This window comes from Chiloscyllium plagiosum, chromosome 14, assembly GCF_004010195.1.
Source record: "Chiloscyllium plagiosum isolate BGI_BamShark_2017 chromosome 14, ASM401019v2, whole genome shotgun sequence".
Taxonomy (NCBI): domain Eukaryota; kingdom Metazoa; phylum Chordata; class Chondrichthyes; order Orectolobiformes; family Hemiscylliidae; genus Chiloscyllium; species Chiloscyllium plagiosum.
In genome coordinates this window covers 30,326,173-30,354,092 of record NC_057723.1, presented here as the reverse complement: position 1 = coordinate 30,354,092, position 27,920 = coordinate 30,326,173, and the positions used below count along the sequence as shown (strand labels likewise).

Sequence of the window (27,920 nt, the reverse complement as noted above, 5' to 3'; positions counted from 1 at the left end):
ACCAGATTACTTAGCTGGTCTGTGTGCAAGTTCATAATTTGTGTGTATGAATTATTTAATTGCAGAGTATAATCTGAATTGTTTCCTGAAGTATGTTTTTGTTTTGTGAGGCAGGCCAAGTACATGAATCTGGATAGCGAATCTGAAATGACCTGTTTGGAAACTGGTTGGCCTAATAATACTTACCGGAAGGTCTACACACTCTTGTTGCTGCTTTTCACTTACATGCTACCCTTACTTATTCTCACCATAACCTACTGGAATGTTGGTATGAGGCTGTGGGGTCGGAGACCACCCGGAAACATGGACAAAAACAGAGAGGCTCAGCAAGATAAATCAAAACGGAAGGTAAAGACATGGGTGTAACACCCAGAGGGGCTCATTGGAATTCATACTTTAACCCAATAATACATCCCTGTACTGCAGATATAAGTTATTGTGCAAAAGTCAGTTTTATTACCATGGAAGCTTTTTTCCCTGCTTTGATAATCCCATTGCCAAAATTCAAAAGGAAAACAGAATAAAATCCAAGCCGAGTTTGTTATGGTGGTATTCATAACCTCATCAGCACTCTCCCATGATGGCGGAGTCAAAAATGGATGTTGCTCGTTGCCCTATGGACAAGTAAGTATGGATTGGATTTTCCAATGGCCTGATAATCGCTGGAGCATTGCAGTCTTGAGTTGTGTGTTGGGAACCTATGGAATCCCAGACACAGCAGGAAACTGAAGATAGTAATGGGCAATTCTTCTTCACCTAGAACTGTCTGAAAAATACGCCCTTAACATTGTAGAGTTCAGAGCGTTCAGCTTCGGTTAAGCTAAGTTACCCATGCTATGTCAGACAATTCAAAACCCAGTCAAACTATTAAGTAACTATTAAGCTGAGATTCCAATTTATCCCCCTGCAACTACAGTTCCCCTGACCTCTTACAAGACTCCTGACAACTACATCCTCCAATGAGAAAAGCTCCCAACCCAATATGATCCACCAGAACCACTTAACATGACACACCTTGACTTCCTGCTGAACCTCCACTGGACTAATACCCCACTCCCGGTGGCCTGGGCCTAGGATCTTACACCGCCTGGCTGCTGTTGGGTCCTACAACTCCACCCACTGGTCCTAACATTCACTGCCCTTCCTGCCCTCCATCCTACTGATGATCCTGAGATCCTACCACCGACCCTGACAACCTCCTGATGTATTCTAAGCACTTGATCACTTAACTGGCTCATTACCCACCTGACACTTTTGTACCCTACTCACAAGACACCCTACCTACCTGGCATCCTACTCATCTGCCATTCTAGCTCCCTACCTATTTGTCAGCCTAAGCCCACACTTACCTTATGTATTTACAATTCATAGCATTGTCAAAATAAGCTGTGCTGCGAGACATTTAACTTCAGAACACTGCTGCAAATCTGTCCTGAAGTACAGGGCAACTGTGTTTATTTCAGCAATGCTCTGCATTTCTGAAAGAGCCAAGATCAGAATCCCCAGTGAGAAATGTAGAACTACTATATAAAAATGAATCGAGTGGCAATACATTTCGATTGTCATTTCTCAGAATATCTGGGTTGATATTGCCAAGTGTGTTTTAAATTATACAGACTGGTAAAGTCTGAATGATTGTGCTGATCTCAGCTGAAGCTATACTGAGATTTGTAATTGGCCTCTGGCTAGGTGTTGGGTAATGGGCAAGGCCCCCTTTCGCACTGATTCTACCTGATATGCACTGAATGTAATAAATGGCCTTTCTCACCCTGGCCTGACAGTTAACTAAATCCTGCTGGCACGAGTGCAGTCCAAAACAAACCCTGAGGAAGTATTTCTATTGAAGATACTTAGAGAAACTAGAAAACAGCCCATCAGCCAAAATAAAAATCTGCTGAATTCTAATGTAGTTGGGAGGTTAAGGCCGTGAATTTTCTTGCAGCTGTTCCCCATTCACAAACATAAGTTTGATGGTGGTGCAGTAGAAGGTTTGTTTATATGTGTCAAGTGATTGTCCATCACACTGTAATAGAAATTACTTGGCAAAGTGCAAGAAACCCAACATTATGCTTAAGTGTTTTGTCGACTTTAAGGGTTAGAATTATCGTGAAGAAGTGTCCTGTTTGTTTAGCAATCAAAAAAAAGGATAAAAATAATAATTTATTCCAATCTATGTAATTTATTTCAGGTAATCAAGATGCTGTTTATCATCGTGGCTGTTTTTGCACTTTGCTGGCTGCCATTTCATATCTTCAGTGTTACATATGAGTTCAGTCCAGCCCTACTACCAAATGATCCAATGGATATCACTGCCCTTTACTTCTTCTCCCACTACCTGGCCATGTCACATAGCTTCTGGAACCCGCTTATTTATGGATTCTACAATGACAGTTTCAGGGTATGTAGACATTCAAGGTAAGAAGCATATCATATACATAAGACAAGCATATAGGAACTGAGTATTATAAATAGCTATTCTCACGGATTTAGATGATGAAAGGTGGTCACAGCTCAGATGCAGCATTTACCTGGCATGCACTGGTAAAATCAAATGGCCTATTCCTGTGGCTTATACCCTATCTAATCTTGTTACATACCTAGGTTTAGCACCAAATTGTACCTAAGAAACACAGGAAAAGTAGCCAATAAGCCTTTAGAAATCTGTTGAAGCATTGTTTCACTGAGCAATTTTACAAGCTTACTCTATATAAAAAGTTCATTCAAGAAATGATGTAAACAGAAAATATTGACTCTTTTCAAATGCAAATATGATATACTTATCTCAGAAAGTATTGCTTCAGGATGCAAAATATTGGTAATTAAAAGCCTGAAAAAAGTTAAATGTAGCTTACTTGGGAAAAATGAGGAAAACAGAAGATTAAGTCACAATAATGCCTGATAATGTCCAGCCAGGTCTACTAATAGATGGTTAAATTAACTGTAAAAAATATGCTGAAGTCTTCACCCTCTGGAATGGAGTGAAAATGGAAGACTGTTCCCAGGGTATAGATAGGCTAAAAGAGAATTAAAGTTTAATTGGAATAAGGCAATTATTGGAATGCTGAAATAGTTGTAAGTATGCACAAAATAAACTGAGTTAGATACTGGAGAGGGAGAATGTCTTTCAGACACAGAAAAATAACTGAAACAAGACTTCTTCCAGGCCGCTACCATTTGACTTCATGGACTAATAAGCATTCAACAAGAAAGACTCACGGTTGCTATAGAGATAATTCCTGAGAATAAGACTGTGATCTAAAATAATCTCTTTTTGGTTTTCAAACCATACACAAGTGAGAACAAAAGTGTAGTAAATCAGTCTGCTGTGTTCAGCCAAATAATTCAGTTCTAAAGAACTGAGTAGGATCAAGTCGGAGAAAGTGAGGACTGCAGATGCTGGAGATCAGAGTTGAAAAGTGTGGTGCTGGAAAAGCACAGCAACTCAGGCAGCATCTGAGGGTCAAGTAGCCCTGTAGACAGAGGAATCTATAGAACAAATGACAAGGGATGTCTAAATGCATCAGGTGGGTCAGAGTTTGTGACTGCCATTGATGTCTATACATGAGCCAGCAGGCAGAAGTATACCATTGACCTGAGTTGAGACTTGTGTACCAGAATAAAAAATGAATGGTCTTCCAGCATGTGATATGGTTAAAAGTGTGTAAGACTAAAAGTTAAAGTAAAAAAAATTAAACTGGGTTAGTTCTGCTTGATTAAGTTTAAGGGTGAAGTTTCTCTTGTTTAGAATAATCATTTTACTTGGTCAGGGTACCTGTTTAGGCATTGTTGCTTGTGGTTGTTTTGTTCATGTTTTGATGTTTCAATTTAATCTTGGAGTCCTGTTGTTTACTTCTTTACCCTTTGTTCTTCTACACATTATGTGCTTTAAATGATTATGGCCAGTTAAGTTAGATTCTAACTGGCTTGACCAGTTTTCTCAAAGCTGGGATCATGTGATTTAATACAGAGTGTTTGCTTCTAAACCAAAATTGATCTAAGACTCATTTTGAAAATGATGATTTGGAAAGCCAAGACAAATCATAAGGATTCACAGTCAGAATTCCCAAAATTACTAGAGGCATTAGAAAAATAAAAGCAGCTTCATCATATCACATTGAGACCAGGTGCCAAACCAGTGTTCTTACTCACACAAAAGAAAGTAGACATTTTGAGAAGATGAGACAAGAAACTGAGTCAATGTTACATTAATCTGTCCTCTCACAGAGTCAAACCAAGTAGTGTTGTTCAACAATAGGACCAGTACCAGCACCAAACAGGTCATTGAGTTTCTGTGTTGAGTTTACACAATTAAACAAAGCAGTGGAAAGGGATATTTACCCAATGGTAGTTGTGGATGGGATTCTGCCAAAATTAACAAGTAGAAGCATCATATTCAAAAATTAGATGAAAACAGTGCATTTGGCAACCAGCAGTAGACAAAGAATCTAATCCACTCACAAAATTAATCACACTGGTTAGAAAATATTACTTAGAGTCATAGAGTCATAGAGACGTACAGCATGCAAACAGACCCTTCGGTCCAACCCGTCCATGCCGACCAGATATCCCAACCCATTCTAGTCCCACCTGCCAGCACCCGGCCCATATCCCTCCAAACCCTTCCTATTCATATACCCATCCAAATGCCTCCGAAATGTTGCAATGGTACCAGCCTCCACCACTTCCTCTGGCAGCTCATTCCAGACCATACCACTCTCTGCGTGAAAATGTTGCCCCTTAGGTCCCTTTTATGTCTTTCCCCTCTCAATCTAAACCTATGCCCTCTGGTTCTAAACTCCCCGACCCCAGGTAAAAGACTTTGTCTATTTATCCTATCCATGCCCCTCATAATTTTGTAAACTTCTATAAGGTCACCCCTCAGCCTCCGACGCTCCAGGGAAAACAGCCCCAGCTAATTCAGCCTCTCCCTATAGCTCAAATCCTCCAACCCTGGCAACATCCTTTCACTATCCTATCTACCTGCGACTCCACTTTCAAGGAGCTATGAACCTGCACTCCAAGGTCTCTTTGTTCAGCAACACTCCCCAGGACCTTATCATTAAGTGTATAAGTCCTGCTAAGATTTGCTTTCTCAAAATGCAGCAGCTCGCATTTATCTGAATTAAATTCCATCTGCCACTTCTCAGCCCATTGGCCCATCTGGTCATGATCCTGTTGTAATCTGAGGTAACTTTCTTCACTGTCCACTACACCTCCAATTTTGGTGTCATCTGCAAACTTACTAACTGTAGCTCTTATGCTCGCATCCAAATCATTTACGGAAATGACAAAAAGTAGACGACCCAGCACCAATCCTTGTGGCACTCCACTGGTTAAAACAATGACTGCAGATGCTGGAAACCAGACTCTGGATTAGAGTGGTGCTGGAAAAGCACAGCAGTTCAGGCAGCATCCGAAGAGCAGGAAAATCGACGTTTCGGGCAAAAGCCCTTCATCAGGAATAGAGGAAGGGCTTTTGCTGATGAAGGGCTTTTGCCCAAAGCATCGATTTTCCTGCTCCTCGGATGCTGCCTGAACTGGTGCATTCCACTGGTCACAGGCCTCCAGTCTGAAAAACTACCCTCCACTACCACCCTCTGCCTTATACCTTTGAGCCAGTTCTGTATCCAAATGGCTAGTTCTCCCTGTATTCCGTGAGATCTAACTTTGCTAACCAGTCTCCCATGGCAAACTTTGTCAAACGCTTTACTGAAGTCCATACAGATCACATCTACCGCTCTGCCCTCTTCAAAAAAACTCAATCAAGTTTGTGAGACATGATTTCCCACACACAAAGCCATGTTGACTATTCCTAATCAGTCCTTGCCTTTCCAAATACATGTACATCCTATCCCTCAGGACTTTCTCCAACAACTTGCCCACCACTGAGGTCAGGCTCACTGGTCTATAATTCCCTGGCTTGTCCTTACCACCCCTCTTAAACACGGTAGCCAACTTCCAGCACCTCACCTGTGACTATCGATGGTACAAATATCTCAGCAAGAGGTGTACCAATCACTTCTCTAGCTTCCCACAGAGTTCTAGGGTACACCTGATCAGGTCCTGGGGATTTATCCACCTTTGACCATTTCAAGACATCCAGCACTTCCTCCTCTTTAATCTCGACATTTTTCAAGGTGTCACCATCTATTTCCCTACATTCTATATGTTCCATATCCTTTTCCACAGTAAATACTGATGCAAAATACTCATTTAGTATCTCCCCCATTTCCTGCGGCTCCACACAAAGGTTGTCTTGCTGACCTTTGAGGGGCCCTATTCTCTCCCTAGTTATCCTTTTGTCTTTAATGTATTTGTAAAAAACCCTTTCGATTTTCCTTAACTCTATTTGCCAAAGCTATCTCACGTCCCCTTTTTGCCCTCCTGATTTCCCTCTTAAGTATACTCCTACTTCCTTTATACTCTTCTAAGGATTCACTCTATCTTTCCTGTCTATACCTTACGTATGCTTCCTTCTTTTTCTTAACCAAACCCTCAATTTCTTTAGTCATTCAGCATTCCCTATACCTACTAGCCTTTCCTCTCACCCTAACAGGAATATACTTTCTCTGGATTCTCGTTATCTCATTTCTGAAGGCTTCCCATTTTCCAGCCGTCCTTTTACCTGTGAACATCTGCCCCCAATCAGCTTTTGAAAGTTCTTGCCTCATACCGTCAAAATTGGCCTTTCTTCAATTTAGAAATTCAACTTTTAGATCTGGTCTATCCTTTTCCATCACTATTTTAAATCTAATGGAATTATGGTTGCTGGCCCCAAAGTGCTCCCCTACTGACACCTCAGTCACCTGCCCTGCCTTATTTCCCAAGAGTACATCAAGTTTTGCACCTTTTCAGAAAATTTTCTTGTACACACTTAACAAATTCCTCTCCATCTAAACCCTTAATACTATGGCAGTCCCAGTCTATGTTTGGAAAGTTAAAATCCCCTACCATAACCACCTTATTATTCTTACAGATAACTAAGATTTCCTTACAAGTTTGTTTCTCAATTTCCCTCTGACTATTAGGGGATCTATAATACAATCCCAATAAGGTGATCATCCCTTTTTTATTTCTCTGTTCCCTGGACGTATTTCTGGGAATATCCTCCCTCAGCACAGCTGTAATGCTATCCCTTATCAAAAATGCCACTCCCCCTCCTCTCTTGCCTCCCTTTCTATCCTTCCTGTTGCATTTGTATCCTGGAACATTAAGCTGCCAGTCCTGCCCATCCTTGAGCCATAGGTCTGTAATTGCTATGATATCCCAGTCCCATGTTCATAACCATGCCCTAAGTTCATCTGCCTTCCTCGTTAGGCCCCTTGCATTGAAATAAATGCAGTTAATTTATTAGTCCTACCTTGTCCCTGCCTGCCCTGACTGTCTGACTTGCTTCTGTCTCAACTGTACCAGTCTCAGTCTCAGATTGATCTCTTTCCTCACTATCTCCCTGAGTCCCACCAACCATCCCCATGCATCCTCCCCCCCCCACCACCACCACTACCACCTTACTAGTTTCAATCCTCCCGAGGTGCTCTAGCAAGTTTCCCTGCCAGTGTATTCGTCCCCTTTCAATTTATGTGCAATCCATCCTTCTTGTACAGATCACTTCTACCCCAGAAGAGATGCCAATGATCCAGAAATGTGAATCCTTCTCCCACACACCAGCTCCTCAGCCATGCATTCATCTGCTCGATCCTCCTATTCCTGCCCTCACCGGGAGTAATCCAGATATTACTACTCTCGAGGACCTCCTTTTTAAATTCCTGCCTAACTGTCTGTAATCTCCCTTCAGAATCTCAACCCTTTCCCTTCCTATGTCGTTGTTTCCAATGTGGGCCCATCTCCCCCTTGAGAATGTTCTGCACCCTCTCTGAGACATCCTTGATCCTGGCACCAGGGAAGCAACACACCATTCTGATTCTTCGCTGCTGGCCACAGAAACATCTGTCTGTACCTCAGACTAGAGAACCCCTGAACACAATTGATCTCTTGGAACCTGACGTACCACTTGTTGCATTAGAGCCAGTCTCAAAAACAGAAACCTGGCTGTTCGTGCTACGTTCCCCTGAGAATCCATCTCCCCCTACATTTTCCAAAACAGCATACATGTTTGAAATGAGTATAACCACAGAACACACCTGCACTAGGCGCCTACCTCTCTTAACTTTCCTGGAGTTAACCCATCTATATGACTGTATCTGAGACTTCCCCCTTCCTATAACTGGCTACCATCATATACTGTTGCTGTTGCAAATTCCTCATCGCTTCTAACTGTCTCTCCAACCGATCCATTCGATCTGATAAGATTTGCAACCAACAGCATTTATGGCAGATATAATGCGCAGTAACCTTTAAACTCTCTTTAAACTCCCACATCTGACAAGAAGCAAATATCACTCTACTAAAGGCAATTTTGCTCCTTCACAATCTGCAGACCCAGAAAATAACACCATCTTATTCCTCTACAAAACACTGCCCCAGGTTAGATTAATAGTTATGGCTTATATTTTAAGTTTAATCAAGAGACATATCTCCAAAAACATATAATCAAGAAAGAACCCAATCTACTCACTACTGCAGACTTTCCATAGGCCACTTAAAACAATTAACTTATCTGATTCTGTGCTGTGAACTTCGCCCAAACAGTTCCTCCAAGATCAGTTGTGAATTTCACTGTTTGTTAGTTTTCCCAGACGCACTCTGATGTCCAGTGATACATGAATTCAAACAACAAAGGCAGTAACTGTGCAAGTACACTGTAGTGTCAGTTTCTTTCTCTCTCTGTCTCTTTCCTGCAGTGACCTCACCACATGCTTCCTTTGTCTGTTCTTCTCCCTTTTAAAACTGCTGTTGTTTTGACTCTTTTTTTCCAAAGTTCCAAAACAATGCAACAGCATCTAAAACAGTAATTGCTGCTCCTGGAATTCAAGGAAATCACCTCCAGCACCTAAAATAACTCAAAAAATGAGCAGCTGTTACAGCCAGAAATTTTTCCCGTCCTCCATCTTGGATTACCCAGAATCCTACATCAATTAACTACCTGGTGATATTGCATCAGCAGTGGAAATTTTTCATAATGATGCCGAATATTTCAAAGATTAGATGGGGTTTTCTGCCATATATATGTCATCCTAATTCATGGTTCAACCAGATCAGAGGAGAAAGTGAGGTCTGCAGATGCTGGAGATCAAAGTTGAAACTTTATTGCTGGAACAGCACAGCAGGTCAGGCAGCATCCAGGGAACAGGAGATTCGACGTTTCGGGCACAGGCCCTTCTTCAGGAATGTCATTCCTGAAGAAGGGCCTGTGCCCGAAACGTCGAATCTCCTGTTCCCTGGATGCTGCCTGACCTGCTGTGCTGTTCCAGCAATAAAGTTTCAACCAGATCAGAACACAATGAGAAGGAGCAAGACTAAGAATATGATAAATGCGATTTCTCACAGCCACACATTGCATTTCTGAAACAAAGTGCTCATGCAGCAAATACTAAGGTGGATACTCAAAACAAAAAGCAATTAAAGATTGCCCTTGTAATCACAGAACTTCAAAAAATGAATAGGAAATGGTGAATCAAATGGGTATTCTCACTGAATTTGGTACAGGGAAAGTAAACAACAATAATACTTCATAAACAAGACAAGGCATGGTGCTGGCTAGCAACTCCACAAATTTCCTTTGAAAGGATAAAACAATTCCTTGTTTCACCAGACATACTAGCCCAGTATGACACAGAACTACTCACAATGGTACCAATAGCTACATCATCAACTAGACTAAAAACTGTGCTTTTTCAAATGCAGAAAAATGGATAAAGCAGAACAATCTAATTCATGATCAGCCCTTTAACAAAACTGGAGTGAAGATTTGCAGTAATTGAAAAAGTAATAGAAGTCAGAGAAGTTTTCAGACCACGTCTTAGGTTCAAAGTTTATCAAAGAGCAGTTGAAGATGCTATTGAAGGTTTGGAGATTTTTTTTCAGATTAATGAGGTTCAAATCCACAAAAAAAATGTTCAAGAGAAACATCAAATTACTACATTACTACATATTCATGTCAGAAAGCCTTTGCAAGAATTCAAACATTTTGTCAAGGAATTACACTCATATACCACAATGATTATATTTACCTGCAACAACAACAAAATTGGAAAGCTCAGAAAGCAGCTAAATAATGTATTCAAATTTGGAGCTCAGATTTGGTGCCTACCCCAGCAAGCATGTCTATCCTTCCTTCTTACCAAACTTTTAATGCCAATTTTTGGTAAACAGAAATATATTAATCCATATAGCATTACAGGGTCTGTTATTTCTCTAACTTATATACAAGGTGTATTATAACAGTGAATTTCTATTGGCTCACAGGCTGACCTACACCGATTGTGCATTCGTCTCAATCCATCCCGATGCTGCCTTCACATCTATGGAGATAATCTCTCAACCTACAGTGACTCTGACATCTTTAGACGAGAGAATACGGTCAGTCTGCGTTTGAGTTCAGTGGAAAGTTGTAGATCCCTTGTCTCCAGGAAACAATCTGTTGGCGCCAATCCCCAAACAATCCAAATCCATAGCAGGTAATACAAAAGGAGGCATTGTGTCCTTATGCAATGAAATAAATTTGAAGTGTGCTTTACATGTATTCAAAGGAAATACATCTTGTCAAATAGATGGGAGAAATGCAATTTAGAATGTATCCAGGACTAACTTCTAGGTGTCAGTGGTTTCTGGTATTCCAGAAAATGGACTGTATATGATAGAGCCTCTTCCTCTTATACAGTACAAATGTTGTTTCCTTTTGCTTTCGTATTCTTGGAAATTGGCCTGATGAGTGCAAGCCAAAACTCTTAGAAAAAATGTGTACTTTTGTTTTCAGCAACACTCAACTCTGTACTGCTAAACGGCTATTTTCAATATAACTTGATAGAAGTGTCCAAAAAATTAAAAATTAATTCAGTTTGTTGATGATGTAATAGGGAGAGCCATTAACACAATGGGATTGAAGAGGTTGTGTGGATATAAGCAGGAAAATCAATGTTTCGGGCAAAAGCCCTTCATCAGGAATAGAAACATTAATTTTCCTACTCCTCGGATGCTGTCTGACCTGCTGTGCTTTTCCAGCACCACTCAGATCTAAACTCTGGTTTCCAGCATCTGCAGTCCTCACTTTTGCTTAGTGTGGATATAACACTGGCTAAGTAAAAGAAAGCAGAAAGCTGTGCTAAATTATTGTTCTTCAGTATGGAAACATGTTACCTTGCAGGAAGGGTACTGTAATGGGCCCAGAATTTAAGATAAGCCTGGAGTCTTGCCAGGGCCTACCAGACTGAGCCCAGTGAGGAGATCGAGTGTGGCTGGGGTCCAGGGTGAACAGGGATGAAGGGTGTGGGAAACTCTTCAGTGAGCACAGGCAGACTGTAAAGGAGGCAATCTTATCCGGGAGTCCGGGATATGCTGATGTCAGTATGAGGTGTGCTGTAAGAAGTCCACTTGCTGTATCTTCAACCAAGATAATTCAGAGTGCAACACTGCTTGGTGAACAAATAATTATGACAGATTTATGTCTGATATAAGACGCAGAGGTGACTCAGAAGACACAGGTTCAAATAGACAATTTAATTTCCTTACCTTGTCAGGAAGAATCCTTAGTAACTTTGACACAGATCAGTCCCGACAAGAAACAATCCTCGAATAATTCAGCTGAGGCAATGAATACGGTGGTTGCATCAACATTGCAATCACTGAGGCCAAATTAAAGTGAACAAGCTAATCAATAAGTTAAAATAGATTCTGTACACTTCAATGCAGATTTTGTGGCTGATTAAGAATTCAATGTCCAGAGAGTCAAGACATGGTCAAATTAAATTGCCTGGTTTAGAAATTCAACATATTACAAAGTAAGAAAATCCTAATTTAGTGATGCATGATACTAAATAAAGTAGTTAACTGTTTCAACAGAATAGCTTTCCTCTCTAAGGGAAAGGTGTGAGATTAAAAGCAGCCACATGTTGTGGTGAAGCAATTACCTGTTTCACCAGGAAATACATTTTCCACAAAAGACCGAAAGTTCTCTGGTCTAAAAAGATTTTCAGTCCTTACCTTGCGAGGAACAGAATCAAAATTAACATTTTTCAACTCAAAGGTCTACCAGTCTTGCAAATCCAAAGAGAATGTATTCTCAAAGAAAAGTGAAATCTCCAGATTGCCTGAATTTGTTAAATTATCCATGTGAGAGGACATGGTGTAGTCGTAAATCTAACAATATGTATTAATGCATAATATTACTAATAAGATGTAAAGCTTATGGGAAGATGTTGCATAAGAGTGAAAGGGTTTGATAGGGTAATAGCATGCAGTGCCCTAAGCACTGCCCACTATGTCACAAAGACTTGAAGTGAGAACAGCTTAAGATCTCAAAGGAGAACTATCCACCACCCAGACTCTTCTCATTGTATCTATAACAATGTCATATCAGTGTAACTTAGTTGTAAACTTGCCTTGAAATTCTATTAACTCCAGTTCTCTCCCCACAGATGCTGACAAACTTGCTGTGTGTTTCCAGTGCTTTCTGTTTTGATTCTAGTTTCTCTGGATGCCTCACATAAATGAAGTTGTCGTCACTGATAACACTCTAATAAATTTGCCCTACTTACTCCACAAGTTGTTTTCATCCATTCTAAATTGTGGCAGCCAGACTCAGCCTGAATATTCCATCTAAGGGCCACCCATTGTTTGTAAAGGTCAAGCATAATTTCCCTACAATTGTATTCAATGGCTGAGACTTTAACGTGGAAGTGAGATATATGAAGACCGAAGATAATCTTTGTTTTGTGGAAAACAAAATGACATGTTTCTTAAGTGTTCTGTAGAACTTCACTGCAGAGGTCCTTTAAGTGAGGTTCCTGTTGAGAGGCAGCATGATTAATCAGTTGGAGGCCTTGCAAGTTGGAAGTCAGCTTGACAAGAGGAATGAAAAAGAAATTGTGGCTGATATGTGGCAGAGGACTCCTGATGTTGAGGACAGAATGTGAGGCATATCTGGATCATGGAGAAGGTAATGGTTGAATGTTTGTCCATAGAATTCTCACTGGGATGGTTGATGGAAAAGTTACGGTTATGGGGAGCAGTTGATAGTTTTGTGGGTCAGGAGGGCAACTGGTGATGGCGGGCATTCTACACTGGTCAGGGGAAGCAGCTATTGATTGAAATGGGTTTCAATTGTGGAGTTTAGCAGTTGATAGAGCAATGGGTGATGCTTTGTAGTTTGGACAGAAGAATGTATCAAGATGTTGGGAAGGTGGCATAAGAGCTATTTTATTGAGTGGTATTTTGGTTCTGGCAATAGCACTCCTTCTCCTTTCTAACAAGTCCTATAAAAGCACAGATAAAGGATTAAATGTAAGAGAGTTTTAGAACAGTTAGCAGAAAGATGTGAGGCTGTGTAATAAGTGACTGAAGCCAACACCATATCTACATTGTAGAATAGGTTAGATGAGTAATAAGAAAGTATAAATTACAAAAAAAAGGGTACATGAGATTAAGACTTCTGCTATTTTGGAAAATGCGCACCAATTCAGACTGTTGGGGCAAGTGGCCTGTATTTGTGTGCTGTAATTTATTTGTTGTAATTTTGTGATTATCAACTTATTTGTACTGTTTCGCTTAGAATTACCTTCAAATCCAATTCTGCTGTCTGCTAAATGGATGTATATCAGTAATAAAAAACAAGCAAAGTGAATGGCTAGCTCAATCTATCTGAATGATACTCTGTGCAACTTTTAATCTGTATTATGTTTACCATAGCAAATGACATGTTACAAGTAACTAACTTAAATTCCCCATGGAACAAATTTGAGCTTAATAAACTGGAGAAAGAGCATTCTCGTTCACATTGTTTTCTGTTCAATCTATTATGATTCTCCAAAAGAAAGCATCAGTATTCAACAGAGAAATCAATGTACAATGATAGAAATCCTGTGAAATTATTACTATTCGAGCTAAAACCCAATGCTGGCATATACAGGACAGATTGCAAGATATATTTTCAACATAACTTTAATGGTCATTGTTTGTCCTCATTCATCCTAACTCTCAATGTAAAGCATCTTTCTGTTTCGGATTTGTATACTAAAATCTGAATGCTCTTGAGCTCAAGGTAATTTCAAATCTCTCATGATGATGATATGGCAGATGAAGCACAGTGTCAACAAGTAGAAATTTGAAAAGTCAGTATAGTCCACTTTGCTTCAAGCACAGCAATCTGCATTCCTTCTACACTTGAAAAACAATCTTACTTTCATGATTCATAGCAAATCTGCTATTATTTTAACATTTATGGCTGTGCTTTTTTGTGGAAAGTGAAACCTTTGATTTCAATTATCTTTTCCTTTGGGCAGATGCAGTCATTTAAAACATAATCATTTCACGTCTTGAATCAATTTGTTTGAATTTCTTTCAGGTAAGTGGTTTGAAAGTCAATTCATTCAGTCTGTGACAGATTCCAACCTTAAACTGCTTAGACACAGAACTGTGTGACAGCTATCTCGCTTTTGTATTATAACTCTTCAAGAACAGGACAAATTGAATCATTATCAAAAATATTGGATCAGGAAGTAATAATCTATAACTAATTTAGTCAGCTGTATTCAAAACATATTGGCTTTGACATGTTCAAGAAGTTATAATCATAATTTGAATATTCATTAGTATAATTAGACAAGAGAAACATCATTAAGAGCCAAACAAAACCTCTTATAAGCAAAGGCATCCTGTTGAATAGAAATTAGATATTTTAGAATAAAATATTATTTATGATGCCAAGATAACTCATTACAGCTGTAAGTAAGTTGTGTTATGCATGGCATCATTTAATTGATGGTGTTCTTTATATGACAGCTGGTCCATGTTTGCAGAAATTGTACTAATTAACTAAACAATATTTGCCACATAAATGTACATTAATTGTTCTAGTAAGCAAACTCATGTTCCTCCCTATCCTTCCCTTTCCTTTCTGTTATAGACCAAGCCAGATCCCTCAAAACATTTCAAGAAAGTAGCCCAGACCCTAACTTTGTGAGTTGTTTTAAGCAGATGTAAAGTGGGTATTCCAGGAGAGAATCAAATGGTCAAACCACTTAGTTTTAAACAAAACAGAATTTGTTTACGAGATTACCGAATGAAACACAAACAAAAGAGAACTGAATACAGAACAACAGCCGATCCAAAAACCCCACAGATCATCCAAACTTAATGATGCTGTTCCTAATACTTGCAACAATCCCCATAAACACCTCTTGGCACAAAAGGTAAAATCAAACACAGGTTCTTACAGGAGAGACATCAGAGAGAGAGAGCGTATCAGCCTGGACCTGCTTCTTTGGGTCCAGCAGCTTTGTCCACACTACTGCTAAAAACCAAACCAAACCAGAGAAATACAAGCTGGGGGAACTGGCCACTCACCTTTCATTGTACAAGTGTTTTTTTTTTTAACTTGAAAGCAGTCTGAGGCAGTATCTGTTAGCTATAAACAAATTGGCCCTGAAACTCTTCAACTCCAGACTTTTTGGAATCTGTGTCTTTTACGAACTCTTTGAAAGAAAAGCAAGGAGAGGAGAACCTTGTTAAAGGAGCAGCAATGTCACACCTTTCCCCTTAAAAATGAATGAACCATCAATATCCAAAGATGGCTTCATTTTAACACTCCTTAAAACTAAATTGTTAGTACTCTGCACCACACATATACATTACATTGAAAATAATGATGCAAACATACATTACTACATTCGTTTCAATCTGTTGTACGCCTGCGACCAAACGCCTCTGTTTATCATTCAAGTGTTGACAATGCGTCGGCGATCATGTTTTCTCATCCTGCTACATGCACAATTTTCAAATTGAATGGCTGTAACAACAAGCTCCATCTAAACAATCTTAAATTTCTCCACAAATTTCAATGGGCTATGATCAGTGTATATGATTGTCTCAGATTCGTGACTGGTAACATAAACATTGAAATGTTGTAACGCCAACACCAAGCTCAAAGTCTCCTTCTCAACTAACGAATATTTGTGTTGATGAATAGTCAACTTCCTGGGGAAATATCAGGTCTTTCTATCTTCGCGTCATCTTCCTGAAGAGTGCCAAAATGCACATCACTTGCATCAATAGCCACCTTGAATGGCTTTGCATAATTAGGTGTGGCTAATACAGGGGCGGTGGTTAACAACTTTCAGACTGTCAAACCCTTCTGACAGCTGACTGGCCACTGAAACCTCTTGCCTTCCTTTAGCAATTCAGTGAGTGGAGTAGCCACACTGCTAAAATTTGGTACAGATTTTCGATAAAATCAACTCAATCCCAGGAACTGTACTACTTTTTTTGTCGATGGTTTGTATCCTGTGGAGGCATTTGTCCGTCTCCAATAACATGGCCCAGGAAGGTGGCTTGGGCTTTGGCAAATTCAATTTTAGCCAGGTTTATCACCAAGCGTACCTTCTGAAGTTGATTAAACAAGTCTAATAAATGTTGAAAATGTTCCTTCCATGTGTGACGAAAAATCACCAGGTCATCGATATATATGACACGGTTGAGTATTCCAGCAATTGCATTATTGGTTAGTCTCTGAAATGTGGCTGGCATATCTTTCATGCCAAATAGCATGACTTTAAACTGATACAGTTCATTCAGCATTGCGAAAGCTAAAATTGCCTTTGCTCTTTTTGACAAAGGTACCTGCCAGTATCTTCTGAGCTATTCCAACTTAGAAATATAATTTGCATGTCCCACCTTCTCAACACAGCCTTCGGAACGAGGAATCGAATATGCATCAGTCTTTGTAACTACATCAACTTTGCGATAGTCCACATGTAACCATTGGATATCATCTGGTTTTAGCACCATTACTATGGGTGAGCTCCAGTCACTGTAACTCACTTTGAATATGTCGTCTTGGAGCATGCATTCAATCTCCTTTTGAACCTGTGCCAACTTTAGTGGGTTATGCCTATAAGGATGTTGCTTAATCAGAACAGCATCTCCTATACGGCAGCACGGTGGCACAGCGCCTAGCACTGCTGCCTCACAGTGCCAGAAACCTGGGATCAATTCCCAACTCAGGCGACTGACTGTGTGGAGTTTGCACGTTCTCCCCGTGTCTGCGTGGGTTTCCTCCGGGTGCTCCGGTTTCCTCGCACAGTCCAAAGATGTGCAGGTCAGGTGAATTGGCCATGCTAAATTGCCCGTAGCCACCCACTGGCTTTTCAACCACAGTAGGCAGCATTCTTGCCAGTGAATCAGTTATATCATTAGCAAGGATAAGTTGTGTTCCTGGAGCTGATAATTTGTCCACCAGCCACCATGACTTCCACATTTTTCACTGGACACACTAATCTCACTTTACATAATTGAGCACTCCTTGTCTCACCGTGAATTCCCGTTACTACTACTTTTTCTGGCAATAATCCTTCAGCGGTACATATCTCCTCATCGTTCAACATCATGGATGAGAGGATCTTTTGTAACCTCTGTGCCTGCTGCTCCTAACCTATGTGAATAAACTTTACCTTCCCAGGTATGTGATTTAAGAAGATCTGGCACTTCCTCATTAACCAACCTCCAACCAGCTTGTACATTCTAGTGCACCTTTTTAGCGTCCAATGTGTTTTCATTACCACTCCAACAAAATTCACTGGTTTATCCTATTTTCCTATATCTGGCTTCCCAGTGCTTTTCCTAACCCATCAATACTGTGATTTCATGTGGCCTACTTTATTGCAGTGAAAACACAGGAGCTTTTTAGCTTCTCTGTCCCCTTCAAGGGTTTCCTTTCTACCCTGTGGTAAGTTATCCTTATGATCTTCACCAAGGTCAATCTTTCCATTTCCATGCATGGATTTCTCTTTTCCCCAATTTCTGTCCCTCATGGATTGAAATTGATTTTGGTAGCCAAACTTTGATTTATGGACCAAATCATAATCATCAGCCATTTCAGCTGATAATCTTGCTGATTTAACTTTCTGACCTTCCACATGAGTTCTCACTACTTCAGGAAGTGAATTGTTGAACTCCTCCAAAATAATTGTCTCTTTAAGAATGTTGTAGGTTTGCTCTATTTTCAACACCCTTATCTACCTATTAAAATTGTCTTGTTTGATCTTTTCAAACTCAATGTAGGTTTGATCAGGGTCCCTCCTTAGATTCCTGAAATGTTGTCTGTAGGCTTCTAGCACAATCTCATATGCACTTAAGAAGCTTTCTTCACCTCCTCATATACCCCAGATACCTCCTCTGATCGTGATGCAAATACCTCAATAGCCCCACCTACAAGTTTTGTTGGATCAACAAAACCCAAATGGTCACTGGCCATTGCATTTGTTTAGCCTCCCTTTCAAATGAGATGAAAAAGGCTTCCACATCCTTCTTGTCAAATTTAGGCAATATTTAAAGTTTCTCACCAGGCCTTTGGCTACCCTGGGTTTGCTCATCCTCACTCTCTTCCTCGGTAAGCTTACCTTCAGCCTTCATCTCCGTCCTTTCAAGCTGACATTCCTGTCTAAGTGCCAATTCTGAAGTTCAAACTCTCTCATTTTCTCTCTCTGCTGCTGTTAATCGTAAGTCAAACTGTTTCATTTCTGTTGCCCTTTCCGTGTCTTTTGCCTCTAATTCAAGCTGCTTCATTTCCAATTAAATTTTAGCCATTTCCAGCAAATTCAGATGCTGAGCTATTGCTGTAATTATTTCTCCTTTCCTCACAGAAGGACGCAGCTTCAGCTCCAGACTGTCTGCTAATTCTGGCAGCTTGGCCTTTTGCAAAACCCCAAGGTCACTTCTTCCACCCCCACAAAACTCTTTGTGACTTAAAGAGCCATTGCTATCCCAAACAATGTTTAAACCAACTGAATTCAGAACAAAAGACACTAATACCTACCACTCGCTGCCTTCATGTCCAACAATCCTAATCCCAATTTAGAACTACAGAACAGGTCCCGCGAAGAGCCTCCAATCTGTTATGGATTCAGCCAGACCCTCTCAAAACATTTCAAGAAAGTAGCCTAGACCCTTACTTTGCGAGTTGTTTTAAGCAGGTGTCAAGTGGACATTCCAGGAGAAATGCTGCTGGTCAAACCACTTTGTTTTAAACAAAACAGAATTTATTTGCAAGATTACTGAATGAAACACAAATAAAAGAGAACTGAATACAGAATAATTTAACCTATCTGAAAACCGAACAGATTATTCAGATGCTGTTCCGGGTGCTCCGGTTTCCTCCCATAGTCTAAAAGATGTGCAGGTCAGGTGAATTGGCCATGCTAAATTGCCCGTAGTGTTAAGTAAGGGGTAAATGTAGGGGTATGGGTGGGTTGCGCTTCGGCGGGGCGGTGTGGACTTGTTGGGCCGAAGGGCCTGTTTCCACACTGTAAGTAATCTAATCTAATCTAATCTAATCATCCCAATTTAATGATGTTGTTCCCAATACTTGCAACAATCCCCATAAACATCCCTTGGCACAAAAAGTAAAATCAAACACAGGTACTTACAGGAGAGAAGTCAGAGAGAGAGAGAGTACCTGCCTGGACCTGCTTCTTTGGGTCCAGTAACATTTTCCCCACTACTGTTAGAAACCAAACCAAACCAGAGAAAAGCTGAGCTGGGAGAACTGGCCACTCCCCTTTCATTGTACAAGTGCTCTTTTTAAAACTTGCCTGAGGCAGTTTCTGTTAGCTATAAACAAATTGGCCCTGAAACCCTTCAACACCAGACTTTTCGGAGTCTGTGACTTTTACGACCTGAGAAAAAGCCAAGGACAGCATAATCTTCCTAAAGGAGCAGCATTGTCACATTTCTCAGTTTTATCAGAGGAACAATAGTTTCTATCAGTTGTATTGTTGCAGAATCTGTGAGCATAAACTAAACTGGTAAAGATAAAGTTGCCATTGTCCTACTGGGCCACAGGATTGCTCTCTCATTTGAGAGAGAGATGGCTGGTGGATTGTGGTTTAAACTGAGAGTCACCATGCCTCAGGTGAGAGGAGAGGTTGAAAAGGAGAGTTCTTCATAGTAACCTCAGCTGGTATGTCATTGGAACCCACACTGTTGGAATCACAGTGTATCACAAACCAGCCAACTAAGCTAACAAACCTCCCCAATGTTACAAGCCCTGACACTATAATTTTTCTATTTGATATTCCTATTTTTAAATATATCTTGCCTTCATGCTTTAATCTTCTTGATACTTTTTCCAAGTTGTGCTTATTTGTTAATGCCAACCTTATTGTGGAGAAGTACAAAATGTCTTTAAATTGGTACTATTCTCTGCCAGTTAGCTAGAATCAAAGCTCAGAAATTCCAAATGGTGAAATTGATTCCCCTCTTTTCAACCTACGTGGTTACTGCAACAAAACCATTTCTTAAGCACAAGCTAGACTCGTCTACAATTAAAATGTATGATGTGGAGGTGCCAGTGTGGGACTGAAGTGGACAAAGTTAAAAATCAACATCAGATTAAAACGTAGTTCACGAGTTCACTAGAAACAATGAAGTGCTAATCACAACATTTTTTGAGTCAATGAAACAGCAATTTTTATTATCTGCTCTCCTGAGAGTAATGATAAGGACAAGATGTTAAGTATACATATGCACAGTACAAAGTTATAAATACAGAGAAAAATATATACAGTCAAAGGACTTACGATGTCCCTTGAGGTGTAAGGTTTCGACCTGAGATCACGATCATTTAAGCTTGTGTTCTATCCCCAGCAATAGCAAATTGTAGTTGTCCTTTGAATTCTTTGTGTTATGATGTTGTATTTTAGTTGGTTTTTAACATCCTTCAAGAGAAGCTGAGAGAGACAACTTTCTGACATTCATTCCAGTCAAATCCATCACCTTTGCTTTGCACAAGTTGCGTTGTGAAATATAGCTTGTTTGTGTATTCTAATCTCTGAGATACTTGTTTCCAAGCTTGATAATTTTCAGGTGATATCTGCCATCTCTAATGTTAACTTTGTCTTATATGTGTAAAACAATGTAGAAGTTGAGGGTTTCTTTATGCTTGACCGAGTAGCAGTGCATCTTGATAAAATGTTATCCTCTGGGTTACAGAATTTTAAACATTCATAATCCTTTAACTGAGTAATGCCTTCTCATTTAAGTCCTGAATGAATGGCCCCTTATCTTGAGACTGCACCCTCATGTTTTAAATTTCCTAACCCAGAGGAAACAATCTTTCAGCATTTACCTTATCAATCTGTTTCAGATTGTCTCTCGTTCTTCTATCTCCAGAGAAAATAGATACAATCTATTTAGTCTCTCATCACAAACAACTGCCTCATCCTAGGGTCAATTTGGTGAATTTCTGGATCCCGATGCCAGTCTAATGGGAAAACACACATCTGACACAATATATAGATTACATGTGCTAAACAAACAGTTGCTGCCCCCAGTGGCAGCAGACATAAACGAGAGGTGGGATCAGTTCAGGAGTGGTCACTTTAAATAGTGAACAGCAGCCCTTGGTGATATTGATAGCTGTCTACATTATGAAGTGAAAGGCAGGGCATAACCCTAGTTTTCAGATATGGTCTTTCAGATCATGGTGGACACTTTTACACACCCCTGGAGCATTCTGTTAGAAATCACATGAGGTGACAGAACAATAGGGCATGCTTGAGTTTGCCAAAGAGGTCAACAACAGATGAGTGGTGCAGATGACCTGGGAGCAATGGTGGAATCCCTTAACTTACTTGACTAAGTTTGGCAAAGTATACGTAAATCGAAAGTTCCCAATGACAGGACTACCAGTCAACATTCAGCAGAGTGCCAAGGAGAGGAACAAACTGCGGGCACTGAGAGAGTGGGGTTGCGGAACCTGGCTGACTCATTTCCACAGATCAGAAGTCAAATGTTACTGATCAGAAAACTAGAGTGCACAACATTATGTGAGGTTGTCACTGAGTGAGAGGAAGTGTGAGAAAATCTTGTACGTGGCATTGTTCTTAATTTTGGAAGTGAAACAGGGAATGTTACCAAGATGAGATGGCATGCCTCCACATCATCCTCTGCTGCAGGGGAAGCCCCTCTTGGAACTGGGGATTTGTGGAGTCTCCATATCCTTTTGGGTCACTCAGGGGTGTAGAATGCAAAAGGATGTTTACTGTTAGGATAAGAAAGCACTTGTACATTCTTTGCAGTAAGGCTGGCTTGCATAGAAAGGTAAAGGTTAAGTCGCCATTGTCCTAGAAGATCATTGGGCTGCTCATTTTGAGATCCCTCATTTTGGGGTCAGTTGGCTTAGTTGGCTGGATGGCTGATTTGTGATGCAGAGTGATACAGGTTGCTGAGGTGACCATGACGGTCTCACCTCCTCAACTTTGACTCTCTCCTGAGGCCTGATGACCCTTAAGTTAAACCACCTCTAGCCATTTATCTCCACACCCATTCTCAGAGGAAGGAAAAGTGAGGGTCGGAAGATGAGACGGTGTTCTGTTGAAGATATGTATGTGGCTCAGATACTGGCCCTGCTTCTGCCTCCTGCCCTTTGGATTCTGCTGCCGAATTGTTCCTGCGCTCTGGTCAAATGTTGTGAAGCTCAACACTACTTCATACAGTGCTCTTCTGTTGTTTGCTGTAGGCCTTATGCCAAGTGTAAACCTACTCCCCACCTCTTCAAGGAATGTATTTAGGGCTACCCAATTTTACCAGATTTCAGAACTAGTCCCCAGACCCAAAACGTTATCTCTGCTTTTTTCTTCACGGATGCTGCTAAGCCAGCTGAGTTTCTCCAGCAATTTCTGTTATTGTTTCAGATTTCCAACATCTACAGTTCTTTGTTTTATTGTATTGTCACATCAATGCAATTCTGTATTGGGTATTGATATCACTACATTTTTTATTAGGGTTCCCCTACAATGAGCATTAGAGACCATTATTTCATAAATCTGAAGTTGATTAGAACCAGCTGAGTCCTCTAGTCCCGAACTGATACCTTGGAGATAAATTGGCTTTTCAAAATTGGTTTAAAATGCAAACTTGCATGCATAAGGAGTAACAGCAAAAGCATAAACCATGATGGCTAACAGTAACTCTACCTAGGTAGGCTTTGTAGTATCTTGATTTAAACACTCATGATTGGTGATAACACTGGACAAATGCAAACAATTTTATCTTAATTTGGAGCTTATAAAATTAGGAAAGAGCCAAAACCATATCTTAAATCAAGTTTTCCATCTTTGAGAACCATATCTTATAATGTTCTCCATTGTTTTTAATGAGGTACCTTATCAAAAGTTTAACTTGATTGATAGTCCATGTTCACCACATGAGCCTAATTTTCCTCATCCATCAATTCATTCCCTCCTTCAAGAACACTTTCAGGTCCTTTTGTTAAGGTTCCTCACTTTGCCCCACATTTAGGAGCCATGATCAATTACCTTGACCCCAATAGTTGCATTCTCACAACTGAAACAGAAGGTTATTGCTTCTATTTGCCGAAGAGGACTAAGCACATAATCACATCCATGTAGTCCTGAAGAGATATTGTCTCATCCAAGGTGTTGAATCCAGCTGCTGGTAATACTGGACAAGTCAGATCCCAGAGGAAATCCTGGCCTTTGCATACCCTATTAAGTCATACGGCGTTTGGAGTTAGTTCTTTCTGTCATCTTGTTTAATTTGTTACCATAGTTCTGTATCCTTATTTCTTATTCTTCTTTCTTCAAATTTATTTTTTTCCTCTTTGACAAGTGCCTGATAATGATTTCTATATTAAAGCTCTACATATATATAAGCTGTGAAGATGACCTTGGGAAAATTGGCAAGTCAGCCTTTAAGTAATCAACTCTAGAAGTTACAGAAGTCTGGCTAAGAGCTAAGCAGTACCCCTGCTTGATTCTTACAGCGCTGGGGTTAGGTATGGGATAATGCTGCATTTTCTTCCATTTATCTGGTTGACATTCCTGTATCCTGTATCAGTCAGCTTTACAGCTTGTCTGAGTGATACTGCTCTAGTCCCCAGTTAGACAGTATTTTAACCATCATTTAATATTAAGTTGAGACTCTTCCATCGCAATTTCATGTAGAACCCTTCCAGGTAGAAGAGTGAAATAGCTTATGCCATTAATGTGAAGTTGATTAGAAGTAATTGAATTCTAAAATTCACCAATCTTTCTTTTAGCAAGAAGCTGATTTATTAAAAGTAGACTCACATCTAAATTTTCATGGGTCATAAAAATAGCCATCAGCTGTTTAACCTCTCCAGGCCTTAAAGGCATGAAAAATAGAAGCAGATACAGGTCCTCGAAGCTGCTGCAGCATTAAATAGGATCATGACTGACATTTACCCTCAACTACACTTTCTTGCCTGATCCTCCTATCTCGTAGATTCAAAGACCTGTTGGTTTTAGCCTTGAATACAATCAAAGACTAAACATTCGTGGCCCTATTTGGTAGAGAATTTTGAATATTCAAAAACATCTGACCCAAATGCATGTCTCCTTATCTCATTCCAATTGGGCTAACACACTGTTGTTCTAATCCCTACAACCAGCAAAAGTTGCCTCTCCATTTCCACCAGGTCAAGCCCCCTTATAAATATTTCAATGACATCACAACACATACTTTTAAACTTCAGAAACTATTAACAGACTCTATCTAGTCTTATTTCATGGAACCATGGTTACACCTTATCTAAAGCAAGTATATCTTTCCTCAAAGACAGAGACCAAAATTGTACATAGCATTTTGGGTATGATCTCACCAACACCTCCACAAGTCCAACAAAACTTCTTTAAATATATATCTTGACCACCTGTAGAATTATTTGGGAACATCAAATTTCATTTTTGATTGATTTATAATCATACATTCTAATATTACAGTATTTTAGCATCATGTGACTATGTTTATCTTCATTTGACAAAGAAATGCACCACGGGACTTCAAACAGGGTAAAGACAATAATCTAATGTTTCAACTGAGAACTGCAAACATGAAGGCTTTTCAGTTTCCGATCCAAACTTCCAATGTTGAAAAAGGTAGAGATGGTATACTCCAGGCCCATTAGCTCTGATCAAGAAATCGTAATCACAACTGTGTCCTTGGACTGAAGTTTCACTTTAAGTAAATGTAACCTTTGTATTAGGGTTAACTTTGTAACAATGTGCTAAAGTTTGTAATTGTATACGTTAACATACCCTGTATAGCAATTTGTAAATGATCATATTTTCTGTATTAATTTTACTTTTATAGTAAAGGAAAACATGAACTGTTTCCAATCATTCAACCACAGCACAAATTAAACAAACCAACAGATGGTCAGTCCTCATTTCAGGAATCTTCACCAAACTGAGTGAGGATTGAAACATAAGCTCAAGGATATTGGGTCCTGACTATAAATGCCTCCATTCTTCTTCAATAAAGAGGCAAAGAACATTTCAAATCAATGAATAATTGACAACTTAAGGAATCAGTCAAGAAATGGTGGGCGGTGATATCAGTCAATGTTCATCATTCTTACGAGACACAGATTGATCATCATCCTTAAGACAAATTAGCAGTAAATCTCGCTTAGCTTGGGCCAAATAGAATGTAATAATGTCATTGATCATGCTATGGGTTCTGGCGTGGAAAAGGTTATTAAGAAATAGTTTTCAATGTCCAAAGTACAATAGAAAAAGGTTGAAGTTATCCTGCTTCCTGCCAGGAGAGAAAGGCTCTCAAGATACTGGAGACCACAAAACCAGATGTTAACTGTGTCCTTAAGCTGAACCAGAAAGGGACACCCTTAGTACGCTGTAAAGTCTCTGCCCTGCTTTAGTAGGCATTATTATTTAGAACCTAAGTAAAGCTTCCAAAGTTACTGCACTACACTGTCTCCTGTGTCTTATTGCTTAATGTCTCAGCTGAACAGTTATACAGGTATCAGAATTAAATGAAACAAGGCCTCTAAAACTTACCAAGCAAGGGAAAACAGAGAGATGGGAATAAAGAGGGAGGGAGAAGAGAAAACAACAGGTAGAAACAGTGGAAGTGAGTGAGGGGGAAAAAACAGCAAAACGGAAAACAAGAAGGGAGCAACAGGAAGGGAGAGAAAGACAGATCAACAGGAAAAACAGAGAAGGAACAACTACAATGGAGTATCAGAAGAGAGAATGAGCAACAGAGAGGTATCAACAGGTAAAATGGAGAGGAAGAAAGACAGAGGGAGATTCTGTGCGCAGGGGGAAGAGAGATTCCGAGAGTGAGAAACAGTGGAAGGATCAATGTGTGAGGAACAATGATAGAGGATCAGAAAGGGGTCCACAGGGAAGGAGGAATTGCAAGAGAGCAATAGAGAGAGAATAAGGGAAAGGGAGGAAGAAAGAAACTTAGAAAACACAGAAAATAAGTCCAGGTGTCAGCCATTCAGCCCTTCTAGCCTGCTCTGCCATTCATTACGATAATGGCTGATCATCCAACTCTATAGCCTTTTCCACTTTTGCCCATATCCTTTGATCCCTTTAGCCCCAAATGCTATATCCGACTCCTTCTTGAAGTAATACAATGAGAAGCTAATGGAAGAGGGAGAAACTGAGCAAATAACAGAAGCAGAAAAAAGAGAAATGTAAAAAAAAGCAAGCAACAGGATAAAGCGGGAGAAATGGAGTTGGAGAGAAACAACTAGACAACCAGATGGTGAAGATAGGGAAGAACAAATGACCAGGGTGAAAAAGAGAGGGAGAAACTGTGAAGGAGGTACAGAGCAGGAGAAATGGAGAGAAACAGAAAGGGAGAAGTATAGAAGGGTCAAAAAGAGGGATAAACGGAGTGACAGCAACAGAAATGTCAGCCAGGGACTGCAGCAGAAGGAGACAAAGACTGAGGGAGTATATTGATTTTATATATATACTATATTGGAAATTTTATCAAAGTGTTGAAAAGGGGGACAGAGATGCTTTAAGTAGGGTTTACTGCGAGAAGTAAAATCTTCAGTGCGGGGTGTGTGGCTGAGCATAAAAGGCTTGGATTAGAGGCAAAGCTGTAGTGACACCTAGGCGACGTGACATCACAAAGCTTTGCAGGGAAAGATGATGACTGATGAGTAGGGCTGGTGAATAAATGTAGTCTTTAAAGTAAAAGTAGTCTTCAGTTTTGTGCTTAGGTCTCCAGTGTTTACTTCTCTTTTCTGAAAAAATGCTTAAGTATTAGATTGATGCTGGTAATTTTCTTTGTAGTTTATAGAAAATTAAATATCATTAAAGTGTAAAGGACAGGGAATCTGAGTCATTAATTTATAATGAAAACAAATATAATAGTAATGGTAGGATGATGTGTTGCTGCTGCAACATGTGGAAGCTGCTGGTCACCAATATGGCCTGAAGTGAACATTTCTCGAGTAAATGTTTACAGCTTGAGGCACTTCATATCCAAGTTGAAGAGCTAAAATGCAATTTGCCGACTTAGATTCTTGAAAAGCCTCAAAGGAAACACCATATATCAACTTTATTAAAGAGAAAAGATAACAAAGGTATAAAAATAGGCCAGTTACAGTCTGTTATAAAGGGTGTAACAGCAGAGATTTTAAAAATATGCAATAACATCAAGCAGAATCAGTGTGGTATCACAAGGGGAAAAGCATACCTGGAAATTTTATTAGAATTATTTGAGGAAGTAACAAGCAGTATATGTATCTGGATTTTCAGAAGGCATTTGATATGGTATCATACATTAAGCTACTTAATAAGAGCCCATGGTGTTGTAGGTAGTATAATCACATTGGTCAAGAATTGGTTAACTAATAGGACACAGGGAATTGGGATGTGGGTGGCATTTTCAGGATGACAAATTGTAATCGGTGAAATGACACAATGCTGGGGGCCATAATTACTTATACCTTACATTAATGGCTTGGATCAGGAAAGTGAATGTAATATAGTCATACATTCTTA

General features: G+C 39.8%; 1 protein-coding gene across 1 annotated transcript in view; it reads left to right on the top strand.

Annotated features, from left to right (window-relative positions):
• Positions 1-13,870, top strand: part of LOC122556592 (neuropeptide Y receptor type 5-like) — a 59,677-nt gene extending 45,807 nt beyond the window's left edge. The window contains exons 4-7 of the mRNA XM_043703460.1: positions 115-348; positions 2,189-2,398; positions 10,366-10,577; positions 12,534-13,870. Coding sequence (XP_043559395.1) covers positions 115-348; positions 2,189-2,398; positions 10,366-10,577; positions 12,534-12,540 — 663 coding nt within the window. The 3' untranslated portion in view covers positions 12,541-13,870. The remainder of the gene's footprint in view (positions 1-114; positions 349-2,188; positions 2,399-10,365; positions 10,578-12,533) is intronic.
• The last annotated feature ends 14,050 nt before the right edge of the window (positions 13,871-27,920 follow it).